This window comes from Pelophylax lessonae (genome assembly GCF_965119305.1).
Source record: "Pelophylax lessonae genome assembly, chromosome: 2".
In the NCBI taxonomy this organism is placed as follows: domain Eukaryota; kingdom Metazoa; phylum Chordata; class Amphibia; order Anura; family Ranidae; genus Pelophylax; species Pelophylax lessonae.
The window spans coordinates 669,863,672-669,891,015 of NC_138769.1; the positions used below are offsets into that span (position 1 = coordinate 669,863,672).

Genomic DNA, 27,344 nt, shown 5'->3' on the forward strand with positions numbered 1-27,344 from the left:
CTAGCCAGCCACTTGTTGTTTTTTTTTTTTTTTTTTATATCAGTCCACTTTCATGATGTCCTCTTACTCTTCTTGCTTCTCTGGCGATAGGCTTCCTGAATGCTGAAGAAAATGTCAAATATATTGACATTGCCATTCCCTGCATTATTCTCCTGTCAGTCCTGAGCACTACACTGTGGGAGATGGGAACAGTCTTGTGTTCTCCCATATCTTACAGTACAGTGTATGTCATTTAGGCTCTAGCAGGTGAACGGGCTAGCACAGAGCAAGTAGAAGGAAAGTAGAAGAAGCGGTGTGTGTAATGTACTGCAAGCCAGTTATTTAGTCCTGCGTTGGCAAAGCACTGGTTTGTTCCAACATTTTGTCTTGACTCTTAAATTGTAAACCTTTTAAAACTGAACCTAACTCCTGATCATTAAGGAAAAACATGGACTTTAGAGGCACAGGGTAGAATAAAACATATACATGTTATTGTTGTACATTTAGAGCCGGTTCACACTTATGCGGCTGCGCCGTTCGCATGTAATGTCCGAGCGCACTGCTCCTTCATTACATGCGATCGGCTGTGCGGTGCGAGTTTAGCCATACACTTTGTATGGCTAAATTCGCACCGCACCCGCAGCAAACACGCACAGGACCCTTTTTTTGCAGCCGCATCAGGATCGGATCGCACAGCGGTTCACACTTGTGCGATCCAATCCTGTGCGAACTGCAAGATTGCACTGCGATATGCGATCAAACTGGGGGTGTCGTTAAGATTACATTGACACCCCCAGCGTATCGCATATGGCAGTGTGAACTGCCGGGGGTGCGTTTGCGATGCGGGAACAGGCTGCGAATTCGCAGCCTTCCTGCATCGCATAAGTGTGAACCGAGGCTTAAAAACAATGGCGGCACTTCCCCATCCTAGGAAGGTGGAGATATCCTTCAGGAGCACATTTGGGGAGTGCATACCCTCTTAGTACTTCCTTTTTCTACCCCAGCGTACAACTCGTATATATCATGAATGGCCTACATGTAAAACGATTTGGCCATGGGTATATATGACAAGTCCGTATCCATGCGATGAGCAGTACGCATTCATTGTCAATATCACATTGACAGGAACCATTATCTATGATTCACAGTCTCCTGATTCCACCTTCCTTGCCGTTCCCTTTTGTGTATCATTTACATGCAAAATACAGAGCAATGAACTGTAAGCTCTAGATGAAGCATGTATGCGAAACATGTTGAGTGTTCTAGCTCAATGAATCTTTATTTGCACCTGTGATGACCACACCGATATATCCCTTTGGGGGACAGCCACAACACCTGTCTTCTACGGATCTTATCGATGTGGAACAGATCTCCGATAACTAATTACTTTATTAGCTCCTACTTGCTTGTCTATGGGTCACATCCATTATTGATCACATCATTTTCTAGTATACTGTTGCCTTTCAGGCGATGTGTTTGTTTTAAATGTATAACAATAACATGTATATGTTTTATTCTACCCTGTGTCTCTAAAGTCCATGTTTTTCCTTAATGATCAGTTCTAATTTAGGATGTGGCACCTAACTTTCTATAGGTGCTCAGAAAACCGCTATCTGGTAGCGCATATGCTTTGATTCTAAATGAACCTAACTCCTACCACTTGCTTTGCGTATAGCGCATGTTGAATGTGCTAAATGCAATTGAATTGACATGCATTTTGGTAATGCAATGCGCTGATGTGCGCTAATACACTTTAATTTCTGTTGCTTGCCACAGGTTGCAGTGCATTGTGTTGAATTCAAATAAAGCAGCAATGCAGTGCCCTAGTATCTTCTGGGCCTTTTGGAAAGCATAAACTTTGGCTTATCATTGTGCTGGGTCTGCATTGTGCAACGCACATGGTGCGAGCGGGCCTTTTACCCTTTCCTTCTAAATCCTAACCCACCTTACTCCTGAACCTAACTTAAAATTAAGCTATGGGCAAAATCAAAAATAAAATGTAAGATGCAGTCTATTAATGGGATTAACACAGCAGTTTTGCTAAGTTCTTCCTGCAACATATTTTATTACCTAAAAGGTGCGTATATAAACCAGGCCCATATATGCACTAGCAGCGCTAATACACTCTTACTACCAAGATCAGCGAATATGTCAATAATTTAAATAAATGAATATAATCCGGTATGATCTTAATCAATCAACATAAATGTCCTGTTGGCAAATCAGCATGCAACAATAAGTGATGCAAGTCTCTTTTTCACGGCAATGGAAAGAGTAGAATAGTGTGGAATAGTCCCAAGACAGATCTTCCTCTATTCACCAAAATACCACCAAGAGCCTTCACCACACCGCCGTGCTCCCCTAGGTATTAAAAACGTACCCTTATTGCAAGGATAAAGCGCTTTAACCAAATCAAGTGATCCTCCACTATCAAATGGCAATCCACCTCCAGGTCCTGGCATAGGCTTGTCAATATGGATCAGCGATTCCTCATATCCTCATATTATGATCACATGCAATGAAAGCAAGGGGACCCATAGCGTAACATGTACCACACAAAACATTTATTGATTTAAAAGGATTTGCGCTCACATGGGATAAGAAATTTCAAGCATATAGGTGTACCGAAGGAATTCCCCTGCTTCTCCCGCCACAGACGCTGCCTCCACCGCGCCGCAAGGACCGGGTGCCTCTGTAACTGACTTCCTGGTTCTACGGCCGTATCGACAGCGTGACATAGGACGCTGTGCAGAGTTGCCTTGGTAGCCACGTGCTCACGCCCTGATGCGTTTCGTCATCACGGACTCCTGAAGTATTCTCTACTATGTAAAACACTTATTTCCAAAGCTGCCTTTAAAAGACACGCCCAGGGGGGGCACAGGAATAGGCAGGATCAACCAGGTATTTTACAGCATAAAGAGTCACAATTGCAGTGCACAAGCATTATGCTGTATGTTGTGCTTTAAGGGAACGGGGTCTTTTTTTTTTTTTTTTGGTTACAAACACATTAAAGAAAATGGGAAATAGCAGATCTGCTGGCAGGTCAACGAATACTAACACTGCTGTGTTTTAATGCTAGTAACAGACTGCATCATATGTTAGTTGTTGATTTTTCCCATAGTTCCATTTTAACTGCTTCTTAAATATTCTTGCTTCATCCTTTCTTGGAGCCTCTGAAGCAAAAGACAAAAGGATTTCTCTGTGATGTTAATCTGTGTTTCATGCTTGTGTTTAAGATGTGATTGCACAGAGAAGTTACAGGGTAAATTTGACTATCTTCGAGCGCAACTGAACGATAACACTGCCTTTAAGAATATTTACAGATATGCTTTTGATTTTGCAAGGGTAAGTACATATCGTATTGTGTCTTTTGGTAGACCGTGTCGGTCCACATACAAAATGCTTAACTTTGTTAGGAATTTGGGACCTAACAAGTTTAATTTGCTGCTTAGATTTCTTAACACCCCATGAGACTGGTCTCAGCCTTCAAGGCTGACTGAATGTAATATAAGAAGTTTCCTAATTCAGTCAGCTTGCATTTGAGATGTAGATTGGTCACTGGCAGCTGAGGGTTGTAGTATTTACTAGTAAATAGTAATAGTATTTACTATTCAATAATATAAGAGTCCATTCACACTGGCACAACTTGTCATGCGACTTGGTCAGCCTGACAAGTCGTGCACCGTCACTCCCATACTGTAATACAGGAGCCGTTCTAATAGGAGCGACACAAGTCGCTCCAACTTAGAAAAAGGGTCCTGTACTACTTCGGGGCGACTTGCATAGACTTCCATTATGTGAAGTCCGTGCAAGTTGCGCCGAAGTCGGAGTGACCTAATGTGAATGGGGGCTAAAGGTAGAAAGCTGGTCTTGGTTCTTTTCGTAAACAAGGTTTAGTTTTTGAGGGCTTGCTCCTTTCCTGCGTGTGTGCCTGTATGTTGTTATGGCAGACTAGCAGATTAAAATGAGGGGGAGGTAAATACAACTGATCTTATCTCCTTAGCTATCTCAACAAATTGATACCAAACTCTTCTGTAGAATACATTACTTAAGCGGGCATCTACAAAAAGGCTCAAGCTTAAATCTGAACTCCAGGAATTCAGCCACTTTGTAAAATGTGTTGGCATACTATGAGTTCAATCCAACGAGTTGCATGCCACCTAGTGGGCTTATCTCTTTTAATACACATTTTAATTTAGTAACTTTTTTTTTTTTTTTTTTTTTTTTTTACAGAGCTCTGGGAAGGGTATCTATCACTACACTCCTGGGACTCTGACAGACCTCACACAACAGAAGGGCTGTCAGAGGGTGTTTTCACTCACAGCATCTCTAACAGCTCCTCCCATCTGCTTTTCATTCACTGAAGGCTTTGGATTCTGTGAATGAGTTCACCTAATACAAAGTGCTCTACGATTGGGCAGAGATGTGTGGATTGGGGGCGGGGCACAGCGGTTGCATGCTACTTACTCTGCAGCCTCTCGATCTGAGACCAGAGGTTGGGTCCAGCATCGAAGCGCCAGGAGTCCTTGGACTTCTACTAATTCAGCACATTGTACAATGTAGCTGAATTCCTGGAGCTCAGCTTTAAAGTGTATCTACACCTAAGAACCTTTTTTTTAATATAGCGTACAATTCCTTATATGGTGGCTGAATTAATTAGATGTTTTTCATCTGGTGATCCTACCAGTAACACACTTCTGTTCTAGGGGGTGACAATGCTGTATTTACGGAGGAGCAGTCTTGTCAGCTTTAAGCGGGCTGACCGGGAAAAAAAAAAAAAGAACCATTGCCTATATCTACATAAGCAAGGTGGATGCAGGAATCCCCCCTGCTGTGACATTTTAGCTCAGAGCCACAGGTTGTTTGGGAGCCGTCACCTGCCAGCGTCCTAACAACTGTGGTTTATCCCTGTTAGCAATTCCCCGCTGACAGCAGAATGTGAACAAGTGCCAACCATACAAAAAAAAGTGCATGGGTAGTGCGATATGCTTGTGGCCTTGTCTTCTCTACTGAACTCTCAATTAGGAGGTTAGTTTCTTACCTGCCACAAAAGAGGGGTCTTGCTGATTTCGCTGCATTTTTTGTAATATAGGGGCTACCATTTCCTGCAAATTGCAACCATATGTTAAAATCTGCTTAAAGTGGTTCTAAAGCCTCAAGGTTTTACACCCTAATGCATTCTATGCATTACAGTGAAAAACCTGCGCTACCCCCCTTTTTCTTACCTTAGCCTGATCAGATCCAGCGATTGTCCTCATTGGATAGATTGCTTGATCAGATCCAGCGACGTCCTCATTGGATAGATTGCCTGATCAGATCCAGCGATGTCCTCATTGGATAGATTGATAACAGCAGGAGCCATTGGCTGCCACTGTTCTCAATCAAATCCTGTCAAGCGGGGCCGAGTCAATAGACTCAGCAGCGGGACTCTGAAGCAAGCCTGCACGGGTGCCCATAAGAAAAGCAGTTTTCTGTGGGGGCACCCAATGAAGAGGAGGGAGCCTTGAGCTCTGGTGGGGGACCCCAGAAGAAGAGGATCGGGGCTGCTCTGTGCAAAACCATTACACTGAGCAGGTAGTAAAGTATTACAGGTTTGTTATTTTTATACAAAAAAAAAATAAAAATCAAAGGTGTACAACCACTTTGTGAGTGTAAAGTCTCGTTTTAAAAAAAAAAAAACAACAACAAACCTGTTATACTTGCCTGCTCTGTTGCAGTGGATTTGGACAGAGCAGCCCAGATCTTCCTCTTCTCAGCTCCTGTCCCCTCCCTTCAGTCGAATGCCCCCACAACAAGCAGCTTGCTATGGGGGCACCCAAGCCCCAACTGCAGCTCCATCTGTCTATTTGAACACGGAGCTGCCCCTCTCTCTCTCCCGTTTTGTCTGGCTGGTTGACTGGCTTACTTTGACAGCCACAGGAGCCAATGTTGCCACTGCTTTGTCTCAGCCAATCAGGAGGGAGAGTCCCGGAGGCCCGAAGGTACTCGTGGACATCGCTGGACAGATATGGGTTTCAGGTAAGTATTAGGGGGTGCTGGAAAGGCTGCTACACACAGAAGGGTTTTTTAATGCAAAGAATGCATTAAGATAAAATACCTTCTGACTGTACAACTCCTTTAAAGTATAGCAAATATGTAACCAATAGAGTGTACATGTAAATTAGTCAAGTCTATAATGTCCTTTAGTTTCATGTACTTATTTGACCTAAGGAGATTCATCTTTATAACTGGAGTAAGAAAATTTTGTGTTTTCCATAGGACAAGGTCCAGCGAAGTCTGGACATAGATACTGCAAAAACTATGTTGGCACTTGTACTCGGAAGAACATGGCCATTATTTTCTGTGTTCTACCAGTACCTGGAGGTAAGCGAACCCAGCTTGCTGCTGTTTCTGCTACTTAATATAAAGGAAAAAAAAAACAGTTAAGAGGTTTGTTCTTAACAAAAAACGAAATACATTCTACATTAATAATTATGCTACCAAAATTAGTGTTTGCTGTAAATTGCCTCTAGCTTTGCTCCTGTTTCTTGTTGGGGGCTGCCATTTTGTTGAAGCCCTCTCCTTGGTCTCAATCTATATGTCCCTTTTCCGTTATTTAAATATGTACATTTCCAACATTAATTGTATGTCTTTGTTCAGTTAAGAGCTGTTTCACACCAGATGCAGTCCAATGCGTTTTTGTATTCTGCATCAAAAATGCATTGAAGGTGTTTAACATGGATTTCAATGGCCCTAGTTCACACTAGTGCAGTGCATTTTAGCGCAGTCACAAAAGTAGAGCATGTTGCATTTTTTTTCTTTATAGAACATGGCAAAATGCATCAAAAATGCAACCAGAATGCACATGTCCTCAATTGAGATGAAGGAAATAAGAAGGGAGGAAACGCACTGAAACGCATCAAAAACCTGCTTTGAGAAATCTATCCAGAATGCAGAAATTGTGGTGTGAACAAGCCCTTAAAGGGAGGAAGGCAGACAGAAGCTTTACAGTGCTGAAGTTCACAGGCAGCTGACAGAGGATAAAGGAGAGGGGAGATAAGACACTGTCCTTGTAATTTTAACTCTCTTGTATCCCTGACAGCAGAGTTTGCCCTGTCACCTCTACTGCTTTTCTTTTTCTCCCTTCCTAATCCTGTTTTCCCTCACACGGTCTGTATTATTCCTGTTGCTTTCTTCCCCATTCAGCATCAGTAAATCTTGAATCTATCTGTTAATCAGCCTCTAGTGCAGTGATGGTGAACCTTGGCACCCCAGAGGTTTTGGAACTACATTTCCCATGATGCTCATGCAGTGTAGTTGAGAATCATGGGAAATGTAGTTCAAAAACATCTGGGGTGCCAAGGTTTGCCATCACTGCTAGTGGCTCATATTTTAGGCACCGTGCCCAGACCAGAGAGCAACTGAGCATGTGCAAAGCAGGTTGAGACAGTGTATTACTGGATTTTTAACAGTATAGACCAGGGGTAATGAATTAAAATTCAAGGAGGTCCGGTTGCTAAAATTTTCTTTGGGCCGAGGTCCGAATCTGAAGTCTTTGCTATGACTCAGAAAGAATGGCAAAACAAAACGTGTCCATCAGCGTTGCTCTTAACATAAAATATGCCCATCCGAGTGCCCCCTAACATAAAATATGCCCATCAGAGTGCCCCCTAACATAAAATGTGCCCATCAGAGTGCCCCCTAACATAAAATATGCCCTTAGCATAAAATTTGCTCATCAGCGTGACCCTTAACATAAAATAAGGGACACGCTGATGGGCCTATTTTATGCTAAGGGGCACTCTGATGGGCATATTTTATGTTAGGGGGCACTCAGATGGACACATTTTATGTTAGGGGGCACTCTGATGGGCACATTTTATGTTAGTGGGCACTCTGATGGGCATATTTTATGTTAGGGGGCACTCAGATGGACACATTTTATGTTAGGGGGCACTCAGATGGACACATTTTATGTTAGGGGGCACACAGATGGACACATTTTATGTTAGGGGGCACTCTGATGGGCATATTTTATGTTAGGGGGCACTCTGATGGGCACATTTTATGTTAGGGGGCACTCTGATGGGCACATTTTATGTTAGGGGGCACTCTGATGGGCACATTTTATGTTAGGTTGCACTCTGATGGGCAAAACAAAACGTGTAAATCAGCGTTGCTCTTAACATAAAATATGGCCATCAGAGTGCCCCTTAGCATAAAATATGCCCATCAGAGTGCCCCCTAACATAAAATGTGCCCATCAGCGTGCCCCCTAACATAAAATGTGCCCATCAGCGTGCCCCCTAACATAAAATATGCCCATCAGAGTGCCCCTTAGCATAAAATAGGCCCATCAGCGTGACCCTTAACATAAAATAAGGGGCATGCTGATGGGCATATTTTATGTTAGGGGGCACTCTGATGGGCACATTTTATGTTAGGGGGCACTCTGAAGGGCACATTTTATGTTAGGGGGCACTCTGATGGGCAAAACAATACGTGTAAATCAGCGTTGCGCTTAACATAAAATATGCCCATTAGAGTGCCCCTTAACATTAAATATGCCCATTAGAGTGCCCCTTAACATAAAATATGCCCATTAGAGTGCCCCATAACATTAAATATGCCCATTAGAGTGCCCCTTAACATAAAATAAGGGGCATGCTGATGGGCACATTTTATGTTGGGGGCACTCTGATGGGCACATTTTTTTTTTATGGGGCACTCTAATGAGCACTACAAAATATGCCCATCAATCTGCAGACTTTTAAAACCTCCCATCCGCTTTAAGTGCAGCTATGACCACATTACATTCTCCCCTTGTGCTCCACATACCTGGAGCCAGGAGCCGAGCCAGAAGCCGCGAGCAGGGGGGCGGGGCGCGCACATAATGTCACGCCCCAACTCGCTGCCTGGCTGAATGGGAGCCGCAGTCAGGAGCGGGGGGCGGGGCGCGCGTGTGACGTCACGCCCCTACTCGCGGCCCGACAGGACACCGGCCGGGAGCCGCAGCGCACACACAGTACGTCAGTGGTTGCTGGGACACCCGCGGTTGCTTGGACAAATAGAATTATGCAATTAAGATAATACCTGGAGTTCAGCTTTAAAAGCAGGAGACTGATGAGATCATCGCTCTCATCAATTTGCACTCTCTGCATATCATCCGTTTTTCATACAGCACACCTCATGGATTCCCAGTTTCAGCGCCACTATAAACAAGATTGCAAGAGGTCAATGTTGAGTCAAATGTAGGTACTCAACACTTGTGCCATTCATAATAATATATTTAAAGTTGTATTGATGAAAACAGACCTGCAATCATTTGTGTCTTTTTAGATCTGCCTGGAGTTCAGTTTTCAGGTGAACCTATACATTTTTATTTTATACCAGGCAGTTTATTTTTTTCCAATTTGCATGTATATGAGGGTTATAGAATCTGTAAATAACAAGTGCTAAGATGAGCTTTTTGTCTTGTTTTTAACAGCAGTCCAAATACAGAGTAATGAACAAAGACCAGTGGTATAATGTATTAGAATTCAGCCGGACCGTTAATTCTGATCTTAGTAACTATGATGAAGATGGTGCCTGTAAGTATTGATAATGTCGTTTGTTTGTTTTGGTTTTAACAGGGCTGTTATTTGAGTGCCGGGTCACACTTGTGCGATGCGGGAAGGCTGCGAATTCGCAGCCTGTTCCCGCATCGCACCCGCACATCTGGCAGTTCACACTGTCATATGCGATACGCAGGGGGTGTCAATGAAATGTTAACGACCCCCCCAGTTTGATCGCATATCGCAGTGCGATCTGACAGTTCGCACAGGATCGGATCGCACAAGTGTGAACCACTGTGCGATCCGATCCTGATGCGGCTGAAAAAAAGGGTCATGTGCGACTTTTGTGCGGGTGCAGTGCGAATTTAGCCATACAAAGTGTATGGCTGAATTCGCACTACACATCCGATCGCATGTAATGAAGGAGCAGTGCGCTCCGATATAAAATGCGATCGCCGCACACGCTATAGTGTCAACCGGCACTTAATAACTGGCATCCTGGCTTCTGTAGAAAGATATTCCCAATGGATTTCCTAGCTTTAACATTTAGTGTGTGCAATACAAACATGGACAATGGGGGTCACGTTCTCCTCAATTAAGAATAAGCAGATAATTGGGACTTCAGCTCTGAACTTTACACTTTTTGTTATACTTGGTTGGCAGGAGGTGGAGTTACGGCTGGTTAGAAAACACAATTGGGGTATAAAAGTGACTGTCATGTCTCCTATTCAGGGCAAAGTGATAGTCTCTTTTAAAGCCCACCCCTGATCCACATATATAGTATTTCCTTCACATTGCTCTTTTGGAGCCCTCACAAACTAGCCCGTGGTTTTGGATAATGGGGGTAGCATATGACCTCTTGCCAAGATGAAACATTTTGGTCTAAGCGGACAGTCTTGGGCCTGAACAATATCCTATGACAAGAAGAAGGGTATTAATCCTGTATAACGCAGCATACACTGGGTTTACCTCCTGGGTCTGATGGAAAAGCTAGTGATGCATCTTTTATGAACATTGTAGTTTAAAAATCAACATTGGTTCTCATTTGGAGACCTTTCCTAGATTCTTATTGGAAACTAACCCACATATTCAATCCTCGTGGGCATGATGTAAAGTGTGCAGAATATAGTTATGGGGATTTATGTGACTTATGGACTACATATTTTTTGCACGTTATGAACCTTGTCGGCTATTCATTAGCAAGGCCCTGCCGGAGCCTATTTAGCATTTTATGTAGTTTGTATGTTTGCATATTTTTCTAGAGAAATACTGAATAATCACAGCAAACTGTGCAACCCCTTGTGAGTGGGCGCTCACCTTAGAGCATTTTGGCACTTTAGAGATGAGCGTTTTACGAGTTGAAAAACGCTCAGGTGTGAACAGGGCCTTATATGCTTGGATACAGCACTCCATGAACAGCCAGCTTCTTTAACAATGACCTTTTGTGACTTACCCTCCCTGTGGAGGGTTTCAATGACTGTCTTCTGGACAACTGTCAAGTTAGCAGTCTTACAACAAAAAAATTGCTGGCGCAAAAAATTGAGAAATTTAGGACCCACTAGTTCCACAGAGAGGATAATGATAAAATGAATTTCAGTAAACAGGACAAATCTCTATAAACAGAGGTCCATAAATATAACTAAAAACAAAAGTCTATATATGACAGTCCATACACAATGCACTCAGAAGGCTGCTCTTGTGGCAAGCAAGAAGGGACTTGAAAACAACTGTAGGGAGAACACAGGCGCCAATCTAAGTGCAGTATGCAGGGTTTATTAGGTAAAACACAGGGTATGGTACTCACAAACAAGCTTGTTATAAAGCATTATCCTTGGTATCCATGAAGGGAAACCTCTATCCAGTGCTGTAATTCAGGATTACCTCCAGCGATCACTGCTCCTGCAGTCCTTGCCGGTGGTTACCGGCACTTCCTGGAACGCACGTTCGAATATGACGCGATGGCGCAGGCGACGCATTTGCGGAGCATGCGCTCCTTCCTCAGCCCTATACCTATGGAGGCCATCCTAAATTACAGCACTGGATAGAAGTTTCCCTTCATGGATACCATGGATAATGCTTTATAACACGCTTGTTTGTGAGTACCATACCCTGTGTTTTACCTAATAAACTTTTCATGCTGCACTTAGATTGGCGCCTGTGTTCTCTCTAAAGTTAGCAGTCTTCCCCATGATTGTGTAACCTACTGAATTAGACGGAGAGACCATTTAAAGGCGCAGGAAACCTTTTACAGGTGTTTTAAGTTAATTAGCTAGTGTGTCACTATGAGTCTACAATATTGAACTTTTTAACAATATCCTATTTTCTCCTACATCCTCTGACTGTCGCAGCCCGTTCGGTATACCTTCATGAATGGGTAATGGCGCCCTCTGCAGGAGTAAACTAGGCAGTGAAAGGTTAATAAAAAAAAAAAAAAAACTTCACACTGAGACACACCTCCTAGGGGGCCATCCCTCAGCCATTATCCTGACACACTGAGCACTGTTCTCCAGTTTTCATGCTGCCTAGCATCAAGAGTAGGTCTAGGTCTTACCAGCTGGGACCTATGTCTCAGTTCTTTTTGTGTTTTTTCTTTTAAAAAAATTTTTTTTTCTTTGAAAATAGTCTTTTTATTTCTCTTTCACTCACTATCGCTAGTTAGTCAGGGGATCCCTGGAGAACTACAAGCGACAGCAAAGCTGGGCCTCGCACTGGATAATCTAGATCAGTGGTCCTCAACTCCGGTCCTCGGGGCCCACGAACAGGCCAGATTTTAAGTATTACCGTGGGGAGATGCAGACTAGAATACTGCAATCACTGAGCAGCAAATGAGATCACCTGTAATCTCGTGATGTAATTTAGTTATCTTGCAAACCTGGCCTGTTAGTGGGCCCAGAGGACCGAAGTTGAGAACCACTGATCTAGATCCTTATGGAGTCCCAGCCTGCGTTGCAGGTCATTGGTGCGCCCAGGCCTCGCAACGACTGTGCCCCTGAGGACAGGGACGAGCCTGCGGAGATCCATCTTCGCCAGGATGTCTCAACTTCGGAATGCCCATGTGTTGTTAGCATCCCTTTCTGGCTGACTGCACCCTCACTCATGGTGGGAGGTGTTCCGGAGCGGAGCCCACTATCCGTGGAATGGTGAGTGATACTACCCCTGTGTCCCTGGGACAGTTGTCTGTGGGGTATGTGGGCCCACTCCTGGGGTATAGCAGGAAAAGGTGGTCTCTATGGTATTCCCCCCCCCCGGCCATTTTGTGCGGCCCCCTACCTCCCTGCCCCCGCTGGGGGTGCACTGTGGTGTACACTATGGATGGGTCAGTGTGGGGTCTTAGTGCATTCTTAGGGGTATTTCTGAGGTTCCCCGCAGTGGCCAGCTCCTGGGTTTTACACTACCTTGGCGCCGATCGCTCGGCCGCCATTTTGGATGGCTGCTTTGGCTTCTTTGTGTGGGCAGCAGCCATTTTTTCTGTCATTCTGGCACCGGTTCGGGCGCCATCTTTACTATGGGCGGCCACCTAGTAAGGGCGGCGCGCATTTTGCGAGCACTTACTCCCGTTTGTTTCTGTTAGGCACCATATTACTGTGACTCAGGGCATGCATTGGCCTCTAGTGCATGAGGTCACTACCTTTTTCACTTCTCTTCACTGCAGCAGCGTGTGTGGAGGTCTGGACAAGTACACTGTGGGGTGATTTTTGGCTGTTTTTTCGGGCATTTTCCTGCAAAACTGTACTTTCTATGTGGCTATAGCTGTTTTTAAGGGGTCTCCACAGGCGGTGCAGATTTGCGGTGTGGACCGCGGGAACCGCCATTTTTAAAGGGCCAGTGTCCCAGAAAATATTTTTATTGCAAAATGGAGTCCCAGGATGACAAATTCCCCGCAGACCTGGTCGATGCTTCAGGAACCCCTGAATCCTCTTCCATGGCCTCGTTTTTTGCTGCACTTGCGACTTTGGCATCCAAGGTAGATTTGCTGATGTCTGAACGCACTACTAAAAGACGGATGATGCCCTCTGTCTTCTGACTCAGAACCTGATTTGGTTGCCACGGACAACGTCCCCCCTGAGGGGTCCCAGTCCTCACATTCAGAGGGGGAGAAGGAGGAGTCCTCTTCCACTGCGGTGCGGAAACGCGCTATAGTGGATAGCTCCGTCAGGGAGACTTTAAATATTGATGATGAGCCCACCCAGTCAGATAAGCAGGTTTCCTTCAAGTCCCGCAAAGCCCAGAAGCTGGGTCAGGTTTTTCCCTGTCCCGAGGAGTTTTCACGACCAATGGTGGTGCCTAAGTGGGTTAAATACCGCTATCCCTTTGCAGATCCTGTGGACAATCCTTGGATGGTGTCACTAAAGGTGGACCATACTTTTTCTAGGTTGAACTCCCCGGTGTTCAAGGATCCAGCAGATAGGCGCGTAGAGACGCTTTCCCACCACATGTATTTGGTGACGGGGCTCCCTGCTAAAGCCTGTGTTTGCTTCGGTGATGGTTTCTGGTGCTTAGGTGCACCTTAGCGGTGGAATCGGCTTCTCTGGCTGCCCTAGACATGGTGGATCAAATGGCCCAGGTTGTGATGTACCTGTGTGATGCGGCCTTGGACGAGGCTCCTTTGGTCGCAAAGTTGTCTGCAGTTGGGGTCGCAATCCGCCTCATTTTGTGGCTAAAATGTTGGTAGACTGACCACGCTTCCATGAAGACAGTGTCTGATGTCCCTTATGTGGGTAATTGCCTTTTTGGGGATATTTTGGATGAGTTGATCAAAGGTCTTACGGGTGGTAAAAGTACCCTTTTGCCCCAAGCCTCTAAGGGAAAATCTCCCCGCGCTGTGCAGGGTCCTTCTTTCAAGGCTCATCGTGGGTCCTTTTGTGCCTCAGGGGCACAGGAAAAAGGTAAATCCTTCAATACTTCAGACGGCCCCAGGAAGCCATGGTCCTGGAAACCCAAGGCCGGTCAGGCCGGTTCAGCGGCCTGGCCCTCCTCCCCCTGAAGAGACACCCTCACCCGTTGCAGGGTGGAGGGACATCTGCGTTACTTTCAGGAACCCTGGTTGTCCCAACTTCGGGACAGGTGGGTTCACGAACTGATTCATTCAGGGTACAAGATCGAGTTTCGATCTCGCCCCGCAGACAGGTTCTTTCATCAAATCTCCGTCTGACTCCCGATCTCAAAGGGACGGTGCAAGATCTCCCCCAAGGAGTCATTGTACCAGTCCCTCAGTGGGACAGGTTTCGTGGGTTCTATTCCAACCTGTTCACGGTGCCCAGGAAGGAGGGCAAGGTGCGTCCAATTCTGGAGCTAAAGTCACTAAACTGCTTTGTGCGGGTACAAAAATTCCGGATGGAATCCATCCGGTCGGTGGTGGCATTGTTGAGTCCAGGGGACTTTCTGGCCTCAATCCACTTAAAGGATGTGTATCTGCACATTCATATCTTCAAGGGTCATCAGTGGTATCTCTGCAGTGGCAGAGTAGCATTTTCAGTTTGTGGCATTACCCTTTGGTCTTGCTTCGGCTCCCAGGGTATTCACAAAGGTTTTGGCTCCATTGCTGGCTTTGCTGCGCATGAAGGGGATTGCAGTCCTCTGTTATCTGGACGAAATCCCGTTTAAGGGCGAGCTCGTGTGCCACTTTGGCGAGCGATCTGACAGTCCCGGTTCAGACGCTCCAGGAGTTCGGTTGCACCATCAACTTTCAGAAGTCGGCTCTGACCCTGTAACTTCGCCTCAATTACCTGGGGATGGTCTTGGACTCCGCTCAAGCAAAGGTTTTTCTCCCTGGAGGAAAAACTTTGGGCCTTACAGGGTGAAATCAAGTCTCTCAGGGACAACGATCTCTCCTCACTGCGGGCCTGCATGCGGTCTCTGGGTCTGATGGTTTCGGCCTTCGAAGCCATCCCTTTCGCTCAGTTTCACACGAGAATTCTGCAAGTAGAGAACCTTTCGTGGTGGCTCCTGTCGCAAGCTCTGACACAAGGCACATTTTTTTCGGCCTCTACTGTGGACAGTGATGACCATGGATGCCAGCCTGTCGGGCTGGGGTGGAGTTCTGGATGCACTTTGTGCCCAGGGGACGTTGGTCGGCGGAGGAATCCTCCTTACTGATAAACATCTTGGAGCTCTGGGCAATCAAGTTCTGCTTGTTCCATTGGACGACTCGGCTACAGGGTCGCCCGGTTTGTGTTCAATTTTGAGTGCAGCGGTTCTTTGAAGAGACGTGGTGTTACTTCTCTTTTCTGGGTTGTTTTTTGTACTGGGTTAGCTCCTGTTGAGCTGCTGTTTGCCTTGTTGGCTCGGTTTTTTCTCTGGCCTGGTTGACACGTTGCCTTTTCTGTAGGTTGCGTCTTCCCACCCTCACACCAGCACTGCTTTGGGACGTCCCACTCGTGAAGGTATACCGAACGGGCCACGACTGTCAGAGGACGTAGGAGAAAATAGAGTTTTTGCAAAACTCTTTTCTCCGTGTCCTCTGACAGTCGCAGTCCCCGCCCCTCTGGTTTTTTTCTTTGGGGTTGATGCCTTCCGGTACTGCTTGCTACGAAACTGGAGAACAGAGCTCACTGTGTCAGGATAATGGCTCAGGATAATGGCTGAGGGATGGCCCCCTAGAGGTGTGTCTCAGTGTAAAGTTTTTTTTTTTTTTTTATTAACCTTTTCACTGCTTAGCTTACTCCTGCAGAGGGCGCTATTACCTACTCGTGAAGGTATACCGAACGTGCTGCGACTGTCAGAGGACTCGGAGAAAAGAGTTTTACGGTAAGTTCTTACAAAAACTATTTTTCTGAGATACTGAATTTTTGGTTTTCACTAGCTGTAAGCCATAATCAAAATTTAAAAGAAAAAAAATGCTTGGAAAGTATCGCTCTCTGTGTAATTAATCTATATAAAATATGTTTCACTTTTTAAATTGAATTACTGAAATTAATTTACTTTTTGATGATCTTCTAATTTTTTGAGATGCACCTGTTTATACAGCAGGTAAAATAAGGATTGAACACGTCACCATTCTTACTAGGTAAATCTATTTCTAAAGGTGCTATTGACATGAAATTTTCACCACATATCAGCAACAACCCATTCAATCCATACATACAAAGAAACCAAAACAAATCTGTTTAGAACTTAAGTTATGTGTAATAAAATGGAATCACACAGGGAAAAGGTATTGAAACGCTAGCTGAAATTTATTTAATACTTTGTACAAAATCCTTTGTTGGTAATGACAGCTTCAAGACACCTCCTGTATGCAGAAGCTAGTCGGATGCATTGCTCATATGTGATTTTGGCCCATTGTTCCACACAAACCATCTTCAAATCTTTAAAGGTTCCATGGGCCTCTATGAACTCTCATCTTTAGTTCTTCCTATAGATTTTCTATTGGTTTCAAGTCAGGTTATTGGCTGGGCCATTCTAGCAGCTTTATTTATTTTTCTTTGAACCCAATTGAGAGTTTCCTTGGCTTTGTGTTTTATTATTGTTTTGATGAAATGCCCACCCTCGTTTCATCTTCATCATCCGGGTAGATGGCAGCAGATTTTTATCAAGAATGTCTTGGTACATTTTTTTCATTCATCCTTCCTTCAGTGATATGAAGTTTGCCAGTACCGTATGCTGAAAAACAACAAATTAGCATTGTTACGCCAATGGGGGATCGCGGTACTGGACTACTTGGACAACCTCCTTCTGCGAGCGGAGTCTCCTACTGCTCTGGTGGAAAACCTGGAAATCACCATACGAGCTTGAGGGTGTTTGGCTGGATTTTGAATTTCCAGAAGTCTGCTCTGGTTCCGTCCACAAAGCTGGATTATGTGGGTCTGACTCTGGTCTTGGCCTTAGCCAGAGTGCTCCTTCCTCTGGACAAACTCCAGAAACTGCAGACTGCAATTCGTCTCCTGCTGTCCAGCAGATGGTAATCCCTCTGGACTTGCTGGGCTCGATGGTGTCTACCTTTTGAGGCAGTTCTGTTTGCACAGTTCCATACGAGGTACCTGCAAGGGAAATACTGGCCAAATGGGACAAGAATCCGCAGTCTCTGGACAATCGGATCTGGCTGAGCCAGGGAATAAGAGTCTCTGATATGGTGGCTTCGTTCTTTAGTGATTCAGCTGGCAAAATCCTTCCTCCCTTTGTATTGGACAGTGGTCAGCACGAATGCCAGCCTGTCCGGCTGGGAAGGCATCCTTGGCAAAATTTCTGCTCGGGGGTCTGGACACTGGAACAGTCCAGACTACCGATCAATGTCTTGGTACTCTGAGCGATCAGACTGTGCCTAGACCATTGGATGAATCGTCTTCAGAGATGTCCAGTGGCATTCAATTGGACAATGCCATGGCCGTGGCTTATGTCAATCGCCAGAGGGGCTCAAGAAGTGCCCTGGTGGCTCTGGAGGTAGCCAGCATTCTAAGGTGGGCAGAATAGTTCATTCCAGCCCTCTCCACCATACACATTCCCAGGGTGGAAAACTGTCAGGCGGATTACCCCAGTCGGCAGGCGTTGGACCAAGGGGAGTAGTCTCTTCATCCGGAGGGGTTTCTTCAGTTGTGTCTCCGGTGGGGCATCCTCGAGGTGGATCTTTTGGTGTTCCGGCTCAACAGAAAGGTGCAGAGGTTTGTCGCCCCTTCCTCAGGTTAATTTCCCATTTTCATTTGAATGAAGACATGGTGTTGCCTTCCCTGCTTCCCAGGCCAAAACATCCGAAGGTAATTGCTATGCATGCCTTGGATGTGGTCCAGGTGATTAGTGTGTGCCTGGCAGCTAAGGAGTCTTTTAGGAAATCCGATTCACTATTTGTGCTTACAGATGAGCGTCGGAAAGGGGTGGTCCGCTACCTCTGTGACCATTTCCAGATGGATTAGACAGACTGTGATTCAGGCCTATTCCATCAAGGGTCAGGGTCCTCTTTTCCCTGTCAATGCTCACTCTACTCGGGTGCTCAGTGCCTTCTGGGCCTTCCGTCATCAGGCGTCCGTGATGCAGGTTTGCAAGGCGGCCACCTGGTCGTTTTGTGCACACTTTCACAAAGTGGATGGGTTGGCATCTGCGGATGCTTCCTTAAGCTGCAAGGTTTTGCAGGCTGCTATTTAGAGGACCTTGTCCTGTTTGAGGGTGTATTGTTTTTTTCATTTGAGCTCCAGTTGTTTTGGTTGAGCTCCTGTTTACCTGGTTGGCTATAGTCAGCCTTGGGAATTTTCTTTTTTGCTGTTCCCACCCCTCATGTTTAACACTGCTTTGGGACGTCCCAATGTTTAAGAAGATCAGGAGGTGTGTCCGTCAATGAACGAAAGAGAAAATGGGATTTTAGACTTGCCTGTAAAAACCATTTCTCTGATGCTCATTGACGTACACAGCACCCACCTCTCTGTGGCGTTGTAATTCTTCTGACACTGTTTGTAACAAAACTGAGTACCTATAGCAGAGAGAGAGAGAGAGAGAGAGAGTATACCCCCTAGGGCTGCCCATAGGCATAGCCAGACATTTTTTCTGCCTAGTGTCCTACTCCATTGGTTAAGAAGATCAGGAGCTGTGTCCGTCAGTGAACATCAGAGAGAGAAATGGAGTCAAAAGTCTTTTTTTTTTTTTATGACGTTGGTTCAGTGACGCTTTAACACAAACTCTTACTGACCTCTGTAACTGCAGGCACTGTGTAGAAAGCCACCCTCAAACTTCACAACAGAAGCACTGAAATCATGGTTCCTTTCCCTTCATCTGCCAGCAGAGGTCATTGAGGGCTTGTTTTAATGCTCATTTTTGCTTTTTAGAAATACTGTATGTAGCACCCTCCTAGGTAGGTGCTGGTAAAAGCATTGTTTTTCTCCATCTGCTTATCAGGGGAGCCTGATCAGTAGTTTTGCCTGGTACATGTATCTATGTGTGACTTACTTGGTCTGAGGGAGTGTCCCCACTGTATCCAATAGGGGGAGCCTGTTGGACAGTGGAAGAAACCCAGCCAGTGACACACAGGCTTTTGTGGCTGTTCCAGTGGGAGGGCACGAGTGGTGCATCCTGGGATTGGCTATAAAAGCCAAGGGCACATGTGAGAGGGCGTCTTTGGGCAGAGGTCCCAGGAGGAGGGTGACGGCTGTCTCTCCTCCTATCAGCAGGGAAGGTGGTCAGTCAGTCGGCCTAGTGGACCAAGTGTGTGATGCTGAGCCAGGAGGTCCAGGATACTGACAGGTGGAGATGAAGGCAGAGCAACCCAGGGAAAAACAGTGTCCATGAGTACCGGGAAGCTTACCAGGGGTCTGCCCAGGAAGGGGACCACTCCAGTGTTGAGTCAGTGGACCCGGGGCTAGCATGCAGGGGAAGTAAGAAAGGGGGTGCCAAGTCAGGACCCTGAAGAGAAATTGTCAGGAACATATCTTCTACTTCACTTCAGTGGCAAGGTAAAGCAGCAGCCTTGCCGCACTTATACAGTTAGTGTCCTCCAAAATTGTGTAGATTTTAAGTTGGAGTATCCCAGTCATCCCTTCTCCCATCCAAGTTCTAAAATAAAACGCAAAAAAAAACAAATCCCCTGGATGGTTCACTGTCTGAGCCAAGTGATACGTTTTACAGACTGTTGCTATGGGTAACCAAGGGGAATCCACACTCAGCAGCTCCCTAGAGTGCAGTACTACATGTATGTAAAGACTTTGATTTCTATATTCCAGCCATCAGTTTAAAAAAACAAATGGTTACTGTAGCCAACAATACCAGATTCCTTTGCCATAGTTTTTAACCAGATTTTGTGAATGCAAAAAGTTTAATAAAAATAAAGTACTGTATGCATCTAATGTGTCTGTCTAAATCCTTTCAGGGCCAGTTCTTCTTGATGAATTTGTTGAGTGGTATAAACATCGCCCCTCATTATAGCAAGATCTGTTCTGGAAACAAAATATGAACTTTCAGATGTCCCACAAGCCCTAAACATGAAGTGTTTGAAGAATACTCTCGTCTTCGCCGAATCCTTTGACGTCTCGCCAGTGCTAATGAAATCAGCAGTAGACTGTCCCTTGCCGTTGGCTTGATTGACTTTTTCATCAAGAAATGCAATTCTGGAAAAGAAAAAAACTTAAAACATCGACCAAGACCTAATATTTTTTTTTACATTTTTTTTTTTTTTTCCCCCTTATTTTCCCCTTTGTTTCATTGGCCAAAAGTGTACATTTATTTGAATTAAACAATTACATGATCCCTTTTTATTTATATACACAACAGTTTGGTTTTCACCATGTGTTATCAAATCTAATAGATTTTTTTTTTTTTTTACCCCATATTTACGATAGAATTCGAAATCTTGTGTTTGTAACAGCAATAAGTTAGAACACATGGTAACAACAGTTCTCTTTAAAGCTACATCATTCTAAAAGCTGATCCATTTTTTTATTTATGTACTTCTCATCATGTACCAGGGCTTGGGTCCACTGACAGCTGGAAGATGTGGTTATCAACAAATGCTGACCTATTTGGAATATTCTTCAGAGTTTGAGTGTTAGGAGCTGCTGATATTGGGCAATTGTTGGTTCTTAGGATATCTGTTACCGCTTTGAACGGGTCATGTTTTTTGCATATATCAGAAGTCCATGTCGCTACCTCCATGTAACTAGCAGATGTTTGAAGGTCATGCCCAATCCTTAACTTTATCTGCGACTCACTGTTTTATCAGCCTGAGTTCAGTCGTCTGATGATTTTTCTAGTCTCTGATGTCCAATCAAAAGCTTTTTACCACTTAAAGTGTAACACTGCCTTTCTCAGAAACGTGATAATGTAAGATTGCACAGTGAAATCCTAAAATTTGTAAATAGCATCCATTACCTGTTTTGTTCAGTTGTGCCTGTGGACATATTTGAAATATCCATTGTGCCAAAACAGAACTTGATAGTTTTGCATATTTCATGGGGGCGAGACTACAACCGCTCACAGTTGGCGGCAATGCTCATCAATGGATGGTGAGCAGCTTTCCCGATAGTGAAAGAATGGGTATTTCAAGGGCTGGTGCTGGCCATTTGAAATGATGGGTAATAATATTTACTGTGGATTGTTTCTCTCTTTCTTACCTTAAAGTAGAACTATAGGCAAAACTTTTTTTTTTTTTTTTTTTGTAATTTTGGATAGAGTAAGGGAGGGTTATAACCCCTGTAAATTTATTTGTCATCTGTGTCCCATTGGGGAGAATTCACTTCCTCTCCCATAGCCAAAACAGGAAGTGAGAGGAAATCCCTGCATATTAAGGAAATCCCAAGGTCACCAGAACTAATGTTCCCATTGGAAGATTTCCCTCTATTACTTTTCTGGGGACAACCCTTAATTTAGAATTTTTTTTCTTTTAAGCCCCGTACACACGTAGCGATCGTCGGCTGAACGATCGGCCGTCTTTTGTCCGGTGCTGTCCTGTCGGCTGAAAAGTGCTAAAGACTGCACACAAATTTTGTCGGCCAACAACAGCCGACTGCAGAAGTGATGTCATGTGATGGTTAACTTTCCGTGTGTTTTTTTTCTTTTCTGAGCATGCCCAGTCTTGCTAATCTGCTGTTTGTCGGCCGAATTCTGTACTGACTGGCGAACAATCGGCCGTTCTGGTGACGGCCAACAAATATTTTAAAGTCTGCACGACAGATTCGTTTCGGCCGAAAATGCGCTGTCGGCTGTCGGAAGCATCATACGAACAAGCCTACAATCGGTCGGCGGCCGAATATTTACGGCCGACAATCAGTACGTGTGTACGGTGCTTAACTTTCACTTTTATCAATTATGGTGAACAGGACAAATCGAGAGGTTGACTTTCCTTAACATAAGCACAGGCAGCCAAAAAAAAAAAAAACTGTCAGGGGTTCTAATCCCTCTCTACTCTACCCAAAACTAAAAAAAAAGAAAAAGTTTTGTCTTTTAGTTTTACTTTAAGTTATAAGAGATGCCGTAAAGGAGCAGCACTTTTAACGAGCAACAAACATCTGCCTCATGTGGATGCAGCACATGTTATGCCGTTTGGTCTCGGATCATTAAATGGATCTTTAAATGTCTTTGGTTGTTTCCATATCTGAGCTATAAGCAGGTCAAGGACAGTTCTGTATATTACTCTCTCTAATTCATTGTTTAATAGAACATCCCGTATTACCAGGATTTTGGTTTCAATCTACAGTCTGTGGCACAAGTGTTGAGCCTACTTGTCATTAAAGATCCCCTAGTTTGCCAATCTGCTGCTCCAGTTTTGTTGATTATATTTATTGTATCTGGAAAAAAAAAAAAAAGAACATTTTGCTGATTGCTGAAGATGGTCCAGTTAATCCTGAAATTTTGGAGTGGGATCAAAAGTGGGTAAAAAAAAAGGGCCATTTCTACTATACTTGCTCTTAACTTTTTTTTTTTTTTTTCCTCACAAATGTCATGTTATTTGTCCAGTTGTTTTTTGAGTTTACATGCCACATTAAAGATCTTGTTTTTGGAATCATTCATGACTTTTTTTTATTTTTAGTCTACCACTGTTAAGACCTAAAGCTCAACTCTGGGCTTTCCCCTCCGCTGTGGAGTCCCCCCCTGCATGTACTTTTTTTCCTTTTAATAAATATTATATATTCACATACATATACTTTCTAAGTAACCTTTTCTTGATATCTACAGGCTAGGTGTATTACTTTCTGAGTCGTCTTTTCAGATCTTTCCTGACTGGGCTTAGTCCTCAATGATATAGAGGGCAGTTCTGATCTGATGACATAAGTGTTGCTCTCTGTAATACTTTACTATGTGCAGTGTAACAACCCTGAGATCCAATATATTTATCGGAGCTCTAGGACACTGGTCACACCCACCTAGGAAGAGCTCAAAAAAGTGAGTACACCCCTCACATTTTTGCGGCCCAGTCTCTGAAGGGAGGCGATCATGCTCTGCTTCAGTATGTCACAGTACATGTTAGCATTCATGGTTCCCTCAATAAACTGTAGCTCCCCAGTGCCGGCAGTACTCATGCAGCCTCAGACCATGACACTCCCACCACCATGCTTTACTGTAGGCAAGACACACTTGTCTTTGTATTCCTCACCTGGTTGCCACCACACACACTTGACCCCATCTGAACCAAATAGGTTTATCTTGGTCTCATCAGGCCACAGGACATGGTTCCAGTAATCCATGTCCTTAGTCTGCTTGTCTTCAGCAAACTGTTTGTGGGCTTTCTTGTGCATCATCTTTAGAAGAGGCTTCCTTCTAGGACGACAGCCATGCAGACCACTAACAGGCTGACCCCCCCACCCCTTTAACCTCTGCAGCACTCATATGTCTATTTCCCAAAGACAACCTCTGGATATGACGCTGACCACATGCACTCAACTTCTTTGGCCGACTATGGTGAGGCCTGTTCTGAGTGGAACCTGTCCTGGTAAACCGCTGTATGCTCTTGGCCACTGTGCTGCAGCTCAGTTTCAAGGTCTTGACAATCTTCTTACAGCCTAGGCCATCTTTATGTAGAGCAACCATTCTTTTTTTTTTTTTCAGATCCTCAGAGAGTTCTTTGCCATGAGGAGGCATGTTGAACTTCCGGTGACCAGTATGAGAGAGTGAGCAAGGCAAAGTGGTTGGGTAGGCAAGCGTTTAGACCAGTGTGCGTTGACCCTTAAAAATAAATTACATTTTCTCTGTTGCTCATTGACAGACGTAGTCTTCTTGATTCACAAGAACTGGGTTATGTTGTCTCCGCAGGAGTAGGACTAGGCAGAAAAGAAAAAACGTTCTGGCTCCACCCTAGGGGCAGTCCCAGAGGGTATATCCTCCCTCTCTCTGCTACAAGGCATCAGTTTTTTTCTGTCTAGTCAGGAGTAAGGACCTAAGTTCCTTGCTGGGAGCTCTGGTCCTGGCAAGATTTTTTTTTTTAGAAAAAATATTTTTTAGGTAGTTTTTCTCCAGTGTTTTTTCCTGTGAGATCTTCAAGCAAATACGCCGGACTGGGCGACACCAGTGGTCACCCCAGCCGGCCTACGAGCGCGCGCAGACCATTGCATTGCGCTTGGTCGGCCGCGACACATTCAAGTAAGTATGCAGGGCCGGGCGACGGGCTGGATGTTGAGATCCAGTGGTCACCCCGGTTTCTGCCTACGAGCGCATGCAGACCAGAGCTCCGCGCTGGGTCGGCCGCGACGGAGTCCCATTGGAGGGACTGACCTTGCGAGTTAAAAGTCTCGCTTGGACGCCAGGAACCAGAGAGTCGAGGCGTCCGGAGTGGTCCACAACCCCCCACCCCAGTGGAGAGGGTATTGTGAAGAGAGGGTGCCTGTCGGTTCGGTATGGTGAGTAAACGTTCCCTTTTTTCCTCGTTATGAGGCAGTATGAATTATGGGCCCCTCCATACATGGTCAGTATCTGTCTGACACTAAAAGTCCCCCTTGTAAATACAGCATGTGTTTGGTGGGAAGTGGACTTGGTTTGAGAGCTAACACTCTACCCAGCAGACTGTAGTATTACAGCAGACATAGGAGGTATAATTCTACCTTAATTGTAGTGTACCTCCTGCAGATCGATAATCCGCCATTTAGCAGAGATGCAGGTGGATGTGCTGGGAAAAACGATTTTGCCGTAGACCGGGTGCATGAATGTCCTCAGGTCACGCCGGCCGCCATGTTTTTGGAGTCTATTGTCTCCTGTATGGGGGCGGCCATGTTTGATGAGCCCAGCTACCTCGTGGAGAGCTGGGAACGCCGGAAGGCGTACACAGGGGGCGGAGCCACGTCCTTCTACCCGGGAAAACTAACACAGCTCTTTCCAGTCTGTAAAAGACAGACGCTGACTGCAGTTGGTTGGAAACTTCTCTGCATCGGGTGGTGAGCCTTGAGGGTCCCTCTCTCTCTCTGTGGGGATCGAGAAGCAGGTACTCTGAGGGGCGCTATTGCGCTAGGGGGATACACATAAAGAAAATAAAAAAAGAGGTATTTTTTATTTAAAAAAAAAAAAAAAAAAAGTTTTTGTTTTTTCTGGCAGAGGTGTCCTGAATTAACATGGACCCTGCCACACATGTATCTCCACCGGATCCCCTCGAGGTGTCTGCAGGATCCTCCAGCACCCCACTGACGGTGAATCATTGTCAGCTATTATGGAAACTTTTGTGTCCCGGGTGGAAGTGGCTTGTCAGGGACAGGGCGCAAGAAAGCGACCCCCGCCTAACCCCTTATTATCTGAAACTTTGGATTCAGAATCTGAGCCTATTTCTGCAGTTGCAGGTACTTCATCTGGGATTGGTGTCTCGGGTACTGTCTCTTCAGACAGTGAGGAGGATGTTTCGGCATCAGCCATAGCCCGAGAGGAAGCGTTGGTAAACGCACTCATTGTATCTGTTCAAGAAACCTTAAGATTACAGGGTATTCCGTCGTAAATAGCTGAAACTGAAATCCCCTTTGGGACTAAAAAACGCATCAAAGTAGCGAAGGTTTTTCCATTGCCCAAATGTTTTGGCAATCCAATCAAAGAAGAATGGAGTCTGCCAAAACGCACTTCTGCTATTTCTAAACGCATTAACAGGCGTTATCCGTTTGAGGAAACCCTCATTAAGAAATGGACAGAACCACCTGTGGTGAATTTACCAATTGCTAGATTGAATAAAGCCACGGTTATTCCTTTAGAAGACGCCCCGTCTTTTAAAGATCCAGTGGATCGCAAGATAGAAGCTATGTCTCGCACCATGTTTTCCTTGATTGGATCAGGTTTCAGACCAATAATTGCTATTGGACTGGTTTCGCAGACTGTAACTGTATGGACCAAGTGGTTGCGCCGGGACTTAGAAGAAGTCCCTCAGGCGGTATCAGATTTGTTGGAACAAATGATACAGAGGTTACAGTTTGTGTGTGATGCGGCGTTAGACGCCACTCCATTATTGGCGCGAGCATCAGTTTCAGCAGTGGTTCTCAGGCGTACACTGTGGCTAAAGGGTTGGTTAGCCGACCAAGGTTCCAAAAAAGCATTGGCTAATATCCCCTTTTTAGGAGAGCGTTTATTTGGAGCCAACTTAGATGAGATCATTAAGGATCTCACGGGTGGAAAGAGCACCTTTTTACCGCAAAATGCTAAGGGTAAAGGAACTCGTCAAAGACGAGGGCCTTCTTTCTCTGCTCACAAAAAGTTTTTTCGTCCCGCGGGTGAAAGAAATTAAGTCCTCCAAAGCTCCTTCAGGAGGCTTCAGGGGACGTTGGTCGGGCAAGCAAAAGCCCGCCCCCTCCAGACCTGAAGATGAGTCGTCCAAAGCCTGAAGGTGCGCCCCCACCCATAATTGGGGTGGGGGGACGTCTTCGCCGGTTCCCGGATCCATGGCTTTCCAGAATCCCGGACAAGTGGGTTTGCGAAGTCATAAGGTCAGGGTACAAGATCGAGTTTCGATCTCTCCCACCGGCGCGATTCTTCCCTTCCAATATCCGACTATCCCCGGATCGTTTAGAAGATCTGCGGAGAGCAGTCACGGATTTACTACAACAAGGAGTGGTAGTCCACGTTCCTTAGACAGAACGTTTTCAGGGGTTTTATTCAAACCTATTTACAATACCCAGAAAAGAGGGCAAAGTGCGTCCAATTCTGGACTTAAGGACACTCAATTCCTTTTCTCAACATAAGAAAATTCAAGATGGAATCCATTCGCACAGTAGCAGCCTTCCTGCATTCAGGGGATGTCCTAGCGTCCATAGACATCAAGGACGCCTATCTGCACATTCCCATTTTCGCAGGACATCAGCGATTTCTAAGTTTTTCCGTAGAAGAGAACCACTATCAGTTTGTGGCGTTACCTTTCGGTCTCGCCACGGCTCCTCGGGTCTTCACGAAAGTGTTGGCCCCAATGTTGGCACTACTGCGCCTCAGACCCTGCTACAAAATCTAGAAATTACTATAATTTCT

The 27,344-nt window shown here is 45.2% G+C and overlaps 1 protein-coding gene across 1 annotated transcript in view; it reads left to right on the plus strand.

Annotated features, from left to right (window-relative positions):
- The window catches only part of DCUN1D5 (defective in cullin neddylation 1 domain containing 5), a 41,454-nt gene extending 20,900 nt beyond the window's left edge, over positions 1-20,554 (plus strand). Inside the window, exons 6-9 of the mRNA XM_082245456.1 lie at positions 3,216-3,324; positions 6,238-6,342; positions 9,446-9,548; positions 20,299-20,554. Of these exons, the coding sequence (XP_082101582.1) occupies positions 3,216-3,324; positions 6,238-6,342; positions 9,446-9,548; positions 20,299-20,354 (373 nt within the window). The 3' untranslated portion in view covers positions 20,355-20,554. The remainder of the gene's footprint in view (positions 1-3,215; positions 3,325-6,237; positions 6,343-9,445; positions 9,549-20,298) is intronic.
- Positions 20,555-27,344: the final 6,790 nt, after the last annotated feature.